At 35.7% G+C, this 11,309-nt stretch overlaps 2 protein-coding genes across 2 annotated transcripts in view; both read left to right on the top strand.

The window, feature by feature from the left end:
• Positions 1-5,543, top strand: part of LOC107700384 (epidermal growth factor receptor substrate 15-like) — a 28,526-nt gene extending 22,983 nt beyond the window's left edge. Inside the window, exons 21-24 of the mRNA XM_016502019.1 lie at positions 260-330; positions 454-583; positions 686-870; positions 3,517-5,543. Of these exons, the coding sequence (XP_016357505.1) occupies positions 260-330; positions 454-583; positions 686-870; positions 3,517-3,657 (527 nt within the window). The 3' untranslated portion in view covers positions 3,658-5,543. The remainder of the gene's footprint in view (positions 1-259; positions 331-453; positions 584-685; positions 871-3,516) is intronic.
• Positions 5,544-7,884: 2,341 nt separating this feature from the next.
• The window catches only part of LOC107699571 (tetratricopeptide repeat protein 39A-like), a 26,607-nt gene continuing 23,182 nt past the window's right edge, over positions 7,885-11,309 (top strand). Inside the window, exons 1-3 of the mRNA XM_016500872.1 lie at positions 7,885-8,081; positions 9,459-9,509; positions 9,727-9,777. Coding sequence (XP_016356358.1) covers positions 8,041-8,081; positions 9,459-9,509; positions 9,727-9,777 — 143 coding nt within the window. The 5' untranslated portion in view covers positions 7,885-8,040. The remainder of the gene's footprint in view (positions 8,082-9,458; positions 9,510-9,726; positions 9,778-11,309) is intronic.

Here is an 11,309-nt window from a genome sequence, read left to right as displayed (position 1 = left end):
TTAATGTATGTTAATGCATTAATAAATCTATCATGAAAACAAGCCACCATTTATGACAGCCACCATTTAAATGTTTATATTTCAACAACGAATTGGAGTAGAAACATAATTGCATCATTTTTCGCATCATTTTTCACATCCTTACGTTTTGCTTCAGTTTGTAACTGCCTACATTGGGTTGATTCTGCTCATGAACTATCAAAAATGATCAAAGATATCTGTTTAATGGATTCTGTTTGTGTACCTTACTTTGTTTCAGATCCCTTTGCTGCAGTATTTGGCAATGAGACTTTTGGAGGAGGTTTTGCAGACTTCAGCAGCTTAGCAAAGGTAAGGATCATTAACATAAACAGAAGCCCAGTATTCCAGCTCTATTACCAGTCAATTTATCCACATGATTTAAATCAGGTTGAATATGGGCTGCAGCTGTTGAACTTCTCCTTTGCCTTTCAGTCTAATGGCAGCGATCCATTCAACTCGAGTACAAACAAGAATTTATACAAGGAGGACACTCAGTCAGATGTTCCTCCAGCATTACCGCCCAAAACCGGAACACCTGCCAGACCTCCACCTCCACCCCCAGGTGAGCTGGTTCCTGTTCTGTGTGTTTTATCAGAATGAACCAGATACGATTGAATTGACATTTCTGTTGTACCTTAAGCTATTTTGTTGTATGTTCTTGAAGGTAAACGGTCCAACATCCACCGATCGGATTCGTCCGAATCATTTCAGAGGCGTGGTCTGTTCAAGGCTCAGGGCTCTGGAGAGTTCTCCTCCCTTCCCGCTAAAGACTCGGTACCAGACCCCTTCGCCCCTTCCTCACCCCACCAAGCCCCACGCGACCCCAACCGATTCGCCAGCTTTGACAAAGTGAGCTCCTCCCACTCTCCCCCTCCTGACCCCCAGTAGTGAACCCTGACATTTCACCACCTCCAAGCAGCAGCCTTGACCTCTTGACCCCTCACAGCCTTTTCCTTTTTGTTTTCCTGGAAAGAAATGCTTGTCATCCAATATTTCGACGACAACACTTTATTATCTGTTTGTGAAAAGCCACAAAGCATTGTCATTTTTTATGTAATGTTTTTTGTACATATAAATGAGCTTCTAATGAAATTATTTATCTATTCTAAATTCAGGCTTATGCTTCTCCTAAAAAAGTGTTACATTTTTTTCTGTTAAGCTAATTTAAAAAAAGAATGTATTTAAATCTACATATTTATGACATCACAACATGCCTAACATCATGCACAAGTTCTCACTGGCTGTGGAAGGAGAGGCGGGGCTGCTTGCTATTGACTGTTTTCAATTTACCCCCCATGTTCTTTTGTCATGTTCTCCACCATTGGTTGAGGCTTGATTCCATCTTGCACATTCATTGCCCCGCTGTACCTTGGTTCACTGACTTGCCTTGCCTTTCCTTTGCACTGCACGAACTAATCACTGTGTCCACCTGTTTTATTGGGCTGCTACTTCCCATTCACTGGTAGAGCACTTCCTGGTTCCATCTACATCCCATGATTCTCTGCACCATTTTTTTAATTTTTTTTTTTTAAGAAAAAATACAGTCAATAAATTAATCAGCTAGGGTGCTAACAGCACATGTTGGCTCCTTTCTGTATTACTATTTTTTTTAATTTAAAATTAAAGAGCTTGTCTTCTCATATTTTCCCACTGTGAACTTTCTTTATCAGATGATGCATCAAATAAATTAAGCTTTATAATGACATTTCTCTGATATTTTAAAATGATTTTTTGCAAATGAAGAGACCTCAGAAGAGGCATCTTTAGATTATTTTTGTTGTCATGTCAAGTTGTCATGATCTGGTGTTCTGTCTGTTGAAATGCTTACCAGCTTACTGTTGAGATTATATTTCTCCGTCCATGGTTGTCCATACCTTCACATCTGTGTGAAATACCTGCATGTTCAGCATGATGGGCTATATGAGCAATCCAGGCCTTGGCACATGAGTACATCATAAACAGTTAGGTGAAAAATTTAATTTCATTATTGATTGGTCATCATTTTATTATTCATTAGTTGTTATATCTCACTTCTTTGTACCATTTCAAACCCAAAGTAGAACATTTTTAAATAATGTGTAATTTTGTGATCCACAGAGTTTTTTGAAACGTGGGTGACTATATTTGCATTTTTTAAGTGATTCTATAAAATCTTGTTTTTAACAGTGATAATCGCAGATACTAAAATAAGGAGTCCTTCAATAACAGAAAACATTTTTTAATATGAAGTAATGTGTCTGCAGGCTTGTGAGCCAATGTTAGCTGAAAGGCTTTATGGATTGCATCATGGAACACATCTTGTATCTCTCATCCTCCTGTGTCAATAGCTGTACCACATTATCACTGTTTTTTATTTATTTCCCCCCTCCCTTATTGCTTCCACATTTGTCCCTATTGGATGATGAAGAACTGCTTTGGTGATGTTGACATTGACCAAACAATACTTAAAGGAATAGTTCACCCAAAAAAAAAGTAAATGTAGAAATAAATTAATGAATGGACAAAATGTATAATATTTACATTTAGTCATTTTGCAGATGCTTTTATCCAAAGCGACTTACAATTGGGGAATACATAAAGTGATTCTTCTTAAAGAGGCAAACAGACACAGGAAGTGCTTGTAATACCAAGTTTTAGGCATTGTTCAAATAAGTACAAGCTAGAAATGTAATATTATGTATAATATTAAATATAATTTAAATTATATTCAATTAATTTAAAGTTCACCTAATAATATAAAAAAACACAGAAATAAATAAAACATATTAAAATGATTTATTATTTAAATCATAATGCATTTGTTAACTATTCTTGAACTATTCCTTTAAATAGATTAAATGAAATGTATCTCATTTATATAGTTACATAAAACTGTAATCTTTAACAAACTGTTATGTATGTTGTAGCATAAAAAAAAAAGTTCACCCAAAAATGAAAATTAGCTAAGTAATTACTCACCATCAGGCCATCTAAGATGTAGATGAGATTGTTCCTTCATTGGAACAGATTTGGAGAAATGTAGCGTTAAATCACTTGCTCACCAATGGATCTTCTGCAGTGAATGGGTGCCGTCAGAATGAGAGTCTAAACAGCTGATAAAAACATCACCATAATCCACAAGTAATCCACACGACTCCAGAAGCAAAAAACTGTGTGTTTGTGTGATATAATGGTAAATTTATCCAAATCTGTTCCAATGAAGTAACAAACTCATCAACATCTTGGATTGCCTGAGGGTGAGTAAATTTTCAGCAAATTTTCATCTTTGTGTGATCTCAATCCTACTAGTCCATAACTCTAATCATTTAAATGTCTTTGATCATTTAAAGTTGGTACTTTTAGAAAAAATTATTTACACTACCTGTAATAGTTGCATGACTCCTCTTCATTTAGACACTTAGATTAGACTAAAAAAAAAAAGAGCTATTACTTCAAGCAGGTGCAAATTGATGGGGTGTCTGATGGGGTTATGGTGTATGTGTGTGTGTGGAGCAGTACCCCACAGAGGAGGACATGATAGAGTGGGCGAAGCGGGAGAGTGAAAGAGAAGAGAGGGAGCGTGTGGCTCGTCTGACCCAGCAGGAGCAGGAGGATCTGGAGCTGGCGATAGCCCTCAGCAAATCTGAACTGTCCTGACCCAAACTGGATAGCTGGATAGAATCCTTCCACCTGCATCTCCAGCCACTTGATAATCATCTAGGTTTCCCTCTGAATGTCCGCTGAGTTCTCCCGGTGTCCGGTTGGCTGGATAATGTATGAAGGCCAAGTCAAGATGGAGTTAAAGGTAACAGGCTCACTGCAGCCTATATGGCTTGAAACCTCTGGTGTGACTCCCTTTGTTTTTAAATAACCTCAAATCAATGGAGCTCCACTAATCTGCCGCTTTCAATTATTATTATTTTTTTTAAAGATCTGATGTCCAGTTCAATGTAATTGAACAAGTGTTTCTGAACAAATCTATACCCATCTATTTGAAGTTTATTTTAGGGTGATTATAATAAGGTTACCAGTGCAGTAAATGTATTTAGATCTGTTACATGGAGGCTTAAAGAAATCCATAACAAGTGTTCCAAGGTTCGTTCTCTTCCTTTTTTGGGTAATATTAACACATTTGTTCAAAGTTTACAAGCAGCCAAACTGGGCAGCTTCTTTCGCTTTTCAAAGTTTCAGCAATAGTTCTTTGAAACAAGAGGTTTTTATTGTGGGCATGTCTGTCCACTCTCAGGAACGAATCCCACAAGCTATAAAACCTCATTACCGCAACCTGATCAGTGGATTTCAGCTATAATTGAAGCTGAGGTGCTTGTAACATTATCAGCTTACATAAACCACTACTGCAACTGAATTTATGCTAAAAGAAACCACTGATGAACTTTAGAAAAGAACAACCATGTAAACGCAATTTTACCTTTATAATCTTAACAGTACAGCATTTATACTTTACTCATTCTGTCCTTTTGAAGAATCGTAATCTTGACAAACTACTAAGAGACATTATTTGACATTGCAAATTTATAAATAGCTGATATAAATAATGAAAATTTACATATTTGTGAATTGTTTGTCAGTAATCTTGTACTACGGTGTATTCATACCTTAAAACGTATTGTATTTTATAAAAAAAAAAACATGTAGAATATAGAAAGCTTGCTTAATAAAAAATGTCCCTTCTGTCTTATTCCTAATGACAAGTGCCGAAGCAATGGGATCAAAGGTGATTTAAAAAATGTGGCACAAAATGTGGAGCAAGTCTTGTTAACTGAGTTTCAGAAAACAAATTTTATGAGTAAAAAAAAAAAATATATATATATATATATAAAATTGAGCAATATTAAGTCAGGCAGTGATATTTTCTGTAGTGCCTACCTGTTCAGCCTTGCCTTGGAGAGAGAAAATCAGCTTGTGGTGAATCAAAGATGATAAATTGTTAAACATTTAATAGCATTACTCTTCTCAAAAGCACCCTTAATGCTCCAATGCAATGTTTCCAGTGTCAATTAGGATATTAGAACCAGCTGCTCTTTTATTCATCTTGCACAACATTCAGTCACTCCCACATTTCAAAAGATGCCTAAGCACTCTCTGGGGATCAATACTGCACAGTTGGTTGCATTTTCGTGTGCACAAATTGGTATAAGCTTTACAGACAGTGAATTTAAACTTAATACCAGTGCATTTATCATTATAATTATTATATTTGCAACATGTCATAAACATTTCAGTTGTCTGTATCTGACATTTCAGTTGTCTGTATCTGGACTCACTGAAATGCAACACACTGCATGAAAGACAAGAACCTGCTCCTTGGAGCCTTCAGTGACCACAATAGATGTGCTTTGTGAAGGTTTTCTTTCACACAGACTTTATATATGAAAGCATCTGACAGCATAATGGAAGAATGTGCTCCTTTTTTGAATGCTTTGTCAGACAATGTTTTTTTTTCCAGTATTGGCCTTTGAAATCAATATTTGCTTTTTGGTTCAGGACTCTATCTTAGCTTTGGGCACATACAAATGTGGCGGAGATGAAAATAATGATAGAAGGGAATAGCAAACCTTGTGGCTAATCTGGCTTTTGTTTGGCCAACCCACCATTTTCATGCAATTTATGAAGTTTTGGAGCATTACTGTTAATCAGGCCGAAATACAGCATTAAAAAACACCTGCACTCCTCATTTCAAACCAATGCTTGGCCTTCTGTTTATGGCTGCTGCTTCTCTATTATCGGCCCTGCATATTGTTAAAAACGTTTTTATGCTCTCTGTTGTTGATTATGTATGTATGTATGTATGTATAAGCTTTGTGTGCCTCTAAAAGAAAACCACTTATATGTTGGCCACTGACTGCCTTTTAAGAACAGGTTAATTGTATTTTTTTTTTTTTTATGTCCCTTTATTGGAGGCAAATGTTTATGTTAAGTAACATGTAATTAAAACAAACAAAATAAATATTAAACTATTAAAAATATAAGGTGTTGCTTCTTTTCGTACTTTTTATCAGTCTGCTAAGTTGGCCTAATTCAAATTGAAACATGAAGTTTTGGGGGGCATATAGAAAATGTTAGTTTTTCAATAAAACATTTGATTGGACCTATAGTCATCAATATTTTTGCTGGGTTTTTTTGGGGGGTTTTTTGACTGTTAAAGGTAAAAAAAAATAGTCAGATTTTAGGAATATTAGCATAGTCAACACATGTTAATTCATAACTATTTTATGTTTTGCCGAATTAGTGACTAATTTGTACGATTTCATTTATGATTTTGTACAATCTGCTCTTGGCCCACTGACGGTTAGGTTAAGCGGTGAATCTTCTGTCACTTATATATAGTCTGTTACTTTCTAAATAGCGTACATTTTCGTATAAAACGCATTGTACGAATTCATATGAAATCGCTCCATTGTAAAACAGATTTTTTAGTTTTGGGATGGGGTTGGCATAATGGATCAAAGCTAGACAAATGTTAAGACCACACAATTTTATTAAGTTTATCTATATAGCAACAGCTGGCCGTTGGAGCATTTTCCGTTTAAATCGGTCGCGCGTTTTTACTTGATCAAAGACACTTTTAAGCCCCCCCCTTCCAAAAAATGACATTATTTAGGGGTGGAATTCATGCTTGCTGTTTTCTAAGAAATCTTACGAATTGTATTGTACGAATTCATATGAAATCACCACCTTATAAAATAGCTACATTTTGTGATTGAATCAGGTTGGAATAAAGTATTCAAAGCTAATAGACTAGAAGCTTTTGATAAAAGCGTCTGCTAAATGACTAAATGTAAATGTAATGTAAACACTGAAATTTTGATTTTATAACCACAAAATTTCATTTAAGCTGCAGTCCGTAAGTTTTGCCTCTTTGTCGCCATCTCTGTTCGAAAATCTGCAATTGCAGCTGTGTGCCGAATTATCTTCCTTGGGTGGGTTGTGCGGCGGCACGGCTCCAGCGCGGATAAATGTAATGTTTTGAGGAGTATGTGTGGCAGTCAGTCACCGCAGCGGTGTGGATATTGTACTTTGCACTCACAGATTCTAGCCTACGTCTTGGAATATATGACCCAAATAAGCATTTTCACCGGATATTGTCATCTGAACAAGTAAGTAACAAGTCTGCCACGTTTGTTCTGACCAACTGAGGAAAAAAGCATTACAATAAATCGCGCTACCAATGGTGATTTAATCTAAATTAGCTCATATCACATCAAACCATGCAAATTATTATTATTGTTATACTTTATTCTCAAACTGTTAATGTTAATAACAACAGCATTGCGTGACTATGAGTATAGTGTGTATAAGCGAGTAGATTTCAATTTCTGTACAGTCTAATAATCTCTAATTGTCATACCACTCGAATTTAATATTAAGAAATTATTTTAACCCAAAAAGCAAATTATGCTCCCTTCGAACTGGTTTTCTTTAAAATTCAAATCTTCTGTAAGCCCAGGCTCTCTGTAATCAGAAGCACATTTAAAACTGGAATATAATTTAATTTCATTCACATGTGTTTCGTAAACACAATCCTGTCTGGTTTACGATCCGCCATTAAAATGATACATTTAATTATTCCAGCTGCTGTGAGAAAAGGCTATAAATCATCGGCCACCTGCAGGATCCTCACATGCGTGACCTGACGTGACGTAATGACGCAGCAGAATGCTCGAATTTCCAGCGAAAACCTACCACCACTCAAATTAGAAAACATTATTATAAGGTTACCACTTTGTGAATGGTGAACATGGAGGACTTTAAGACCAAGCAAGAGTTGCAGCACAGCGTTCCAACAGTTTTCGCAAAGGATCTCTTTATTTGTGGGAATGGGTTTCTCCACACCTCCCTATGTGCCTCACATGTTGAAAAAAGCCAGTATAGACACACACGGCCGCTGCTACCTCTCGAACAGAAGTTCAGTGCTCACCTGTGGTAGGCTAGGACAGGTAACGTTAACGAATGTCCAGGTAGTGACTAGCACACTCTCCACTGTCTTACTGGATTTACTGTCTTCTCTTCCTCTTTGGAATGAGTTTCTGGAGACGCAACAAGAAGAATGACGACAAAAAGTAGGTTTGCTAACTTTCACTTTTTGGTCAGGTGGAGAGAGAAATCCGTGCGGAAGATACAGGAAGATCATTTGCATAAATGAGAGAATTACGGACTTCAGTATTATGGTTTCAGGTGGTGGGTAGATCTAAATTTTGTGTTCTAACAAATCACTGCCTCCTTACATCACAGTACAAATGGCATTCATAGGAACACTTTATAGTAATTTTAATTTAAAGAACATAATGCTTAACAGATTATTTGTCGTTGTATATTGAAATATAAAATATATAAACATCAACGTGTATGTTATGTGTTATGTTAATGAAAGTAGGCTATCTGTGAAGTGGTACCCAATACTTGTATTTAATGGTGAATATTACATTATATATCATATGTAAGTGTAATCCAAAATCAACCCCTTAATGTGAAGACAGGACATGCATTAAGACATGCTCTTTGCTTCTTTTTTTCTTTGGGAGCGCCTCAAGATTAAAACTGTACTATAACACATTTAAATAAGTACAATAACTATAATGCTTAACAGATCATTAGTTTGAGTTTAATTGTATATACTCTTGAAATGTGAAGAAATTAAAAGACATTTGTATATATTCAGTTTATATAGCCTTCTTCATGGACCCCTTGTTGGAAACAAGAGTCCTAAAAGAAATTAAGTTTGGGAATTACATACATTTAAACTAACTGCCATGATTATCATTAATATAATGGCACCATAGAATAAGCAGTCATTAGAGGCCTATTAGAGTATTAATGAATATGAAACATTATCATTAGTATGTTGCAAAGTAATGTGAGCCTTAACAATATGGTAAGAGGCTGTCAGGTTAATCAAAAGGCCTAATGTCAAAAACAATGTAGCAGATGATGTCATAACATGGATGAGATTTGGAGCAAGCTGATTGGATGATACCTGTTCTTTCATGGTGAAACCCCACCTTCCTGTTAAAATAAAATGACATCACAGGCGCTGCTTGCTGCAGTCTGTTAATGCTTAAGTGTTTATTGTTTTATGACAGGGAAGTAGATGTTCCTTTCAACGTAATTTGTTACATGTGAAAAATGTATGAAAAATGTTCATTTTGCTAAATTGAATAGTCGCTGATTTTTTTAAATTAATTTCGAAAATACAACTATTTGTATAGCTATTCAGTGGGAAATGAAGTTTCAGTCAGTGCTACTTCCTGTTCACTAACAGTGCACATATTATGAGACACTGGGTATCATGTTTAGGGAAACTGTTCAAAGCTGATGAAATATGATCTTGAGAGTTTTTTCCCAGATATTTTTGTGTGTTCAGGAAACAAAGTAAATAACGGCTCATTAATGATGAATAAAAGATCAGATTTTGTTCACATGCATTCATCTGCTTTTAGGGATCAACTCAAGACTGAAGAGTCACTGGACAGCCCCACGTCTCCATCCCAGTGAGTGTTGCCACATTTTAAATCAACCCGTGTTTCCACACAAGGTCTATTGTCTGTGACACTGACAACAATTAGAAATGAAACACATTTACGCACACACACTCTGTTAACTGATAAAGAAATGCTATCTACTCAACATAAAAATGTAATTTGAGAAGTTCTTGGCTGAGAATAGTGGCAGTAACTAGAAGATTGTTTCCTTTTTTTTTTTTTTTAGGTCACCTAATATAGAGAAAGACGGGCTGGACTCTGTCATCACTGATTATGGGTAGGATTCCGCCTCCACATTTCTTTTGTAAACTTCATTTTGCACTTTGCTTTGCCGCAGTCATGCTTTGTTAAAAAAACTTTGTAGAATCTTGGTTGTTCATGCATAAGTTAACATTAATACCAATAGCCAGATTAGCGTTTGTGTTGCAACAGGTAAGATGGCACTATCATGTTACTTCCCATAATGCATTGCATTAAATACGTGTATTAAAATATAAGAGAAGCATAAATTATTACTGATCATGTGAGTAATAATACATTTTTTGAAGCTGAAGTTACTGTAGATACTAGTAACATCTATTTTTTATTACATACTCTCACATTGTGGAGATTGTGGAGGTAAGATCTCATTAGAGAGATTTAACGATTGTTCTCATAAAGGGCAGGTTCCTACCATCCTCCACATGTATTATTCAAAGGTTCACTCCAGATGGCTTCCACATCAGCAACACTAAATCCAATACAGAATGAAGCTCCATCACATTAGTCAACAGGAGGCTAATTTTCATTTTCTTAACGGATTGTCTCACTGTAATGACCCGGTCATGCAGGTTACTGTACAATCATGATTACTCTGATCTAGAGCTGAAAATGCATAGCACACCATTATTGCTGTAGATGCAGATAAGCTAGCTTGTGATGAAAAGCAATGTGCTAAACCTTTTTGAATGGACAAATGCCATTTGCATTTTCTTCAGAAATGTAAATGTAAAAATCACAGAGCTGACTGTTTATGGTTGCAAGTTATTTATTTATATTCTGCAGGTTTGCAAAGCATCACGTCTACAAAGTCTCCCTCCATCAGTCCACATTAGCAAGGGAGCGTTCATTATTCAGTCGTTTAGTTCCTTTGTATGTGGATGTGTGGTGTTTTTTTTTTTTTAAGTGCAGGGGCAGCTGTGCCAATGCATTACATCAGAAACTCCTGGCCACCTCAGTGAATATATGAAGAGTTAATTTGCAAAAACCGATAACTCCATTTAAAAAATGTATTTTTCCAGAAATCAAGTTTTTTTTATTGCACATTCCAAGTAATATCAATCAAACTGCATTTGGGTTGTTTTGATTAAGTAATAATAACTTAAACAAATACAGGTAATTTACAAAATTAAAAAAAAAAAGTTAATTGAAATTGTTTTTTTTTTTTTACATGTTAAAAGTTTGTTTTATAGCAAAAGCAGGTAACTCCAACAGTCGTTTTATGGCAAAAGCAGATAACTCCACATTTCATGTTTTAGAGTTAAAAAAAAACACTCTTTTAATCTTTGTAATCTCTTCAGATGACAATGTAGATGCCTGACAAACGTTGTTGTTGTTGTGATCATAAACTGTATGGATGTGATTAACTTACACGCAATACACTGAGCTTTTCCCTCACCATTGTAACGCGCTGCTTTTGCAAGGTTCCGTGAAAACGTTTCAGCATTTATTTTCATTTTTCACCCTGAAGAAGATATCACAGGTTCATCAAGTTCGTCGAAATGATCCAGCCTCAATCACTTTTAGTCAGCTTTGACGAAACTCCTCTCA

This window comes from Sinocyclocheilus anshuiensis, unplaced genomic scaffold (assembly GCF_001515605.1).
Source record: "Sinocyclocheilus anshuiensis isolate Anshui unplaced genomic scaffold, SAMN03320099.WGS_v1.1 scaffold477, whole genome shotgun sequence".
NCBI lineage: Eukaryota > Metazoa > Chordata > Actinopteri > Cypriniformes > Cyprinidae > Sinocyclocheilus > Sinocyclocheilus anshuiensis.
The sequence above is the reverse complement of the archived record's forward strand: the minus strand, read 5'-3'. Positions and strand labels throughout refer to the sequence as shown.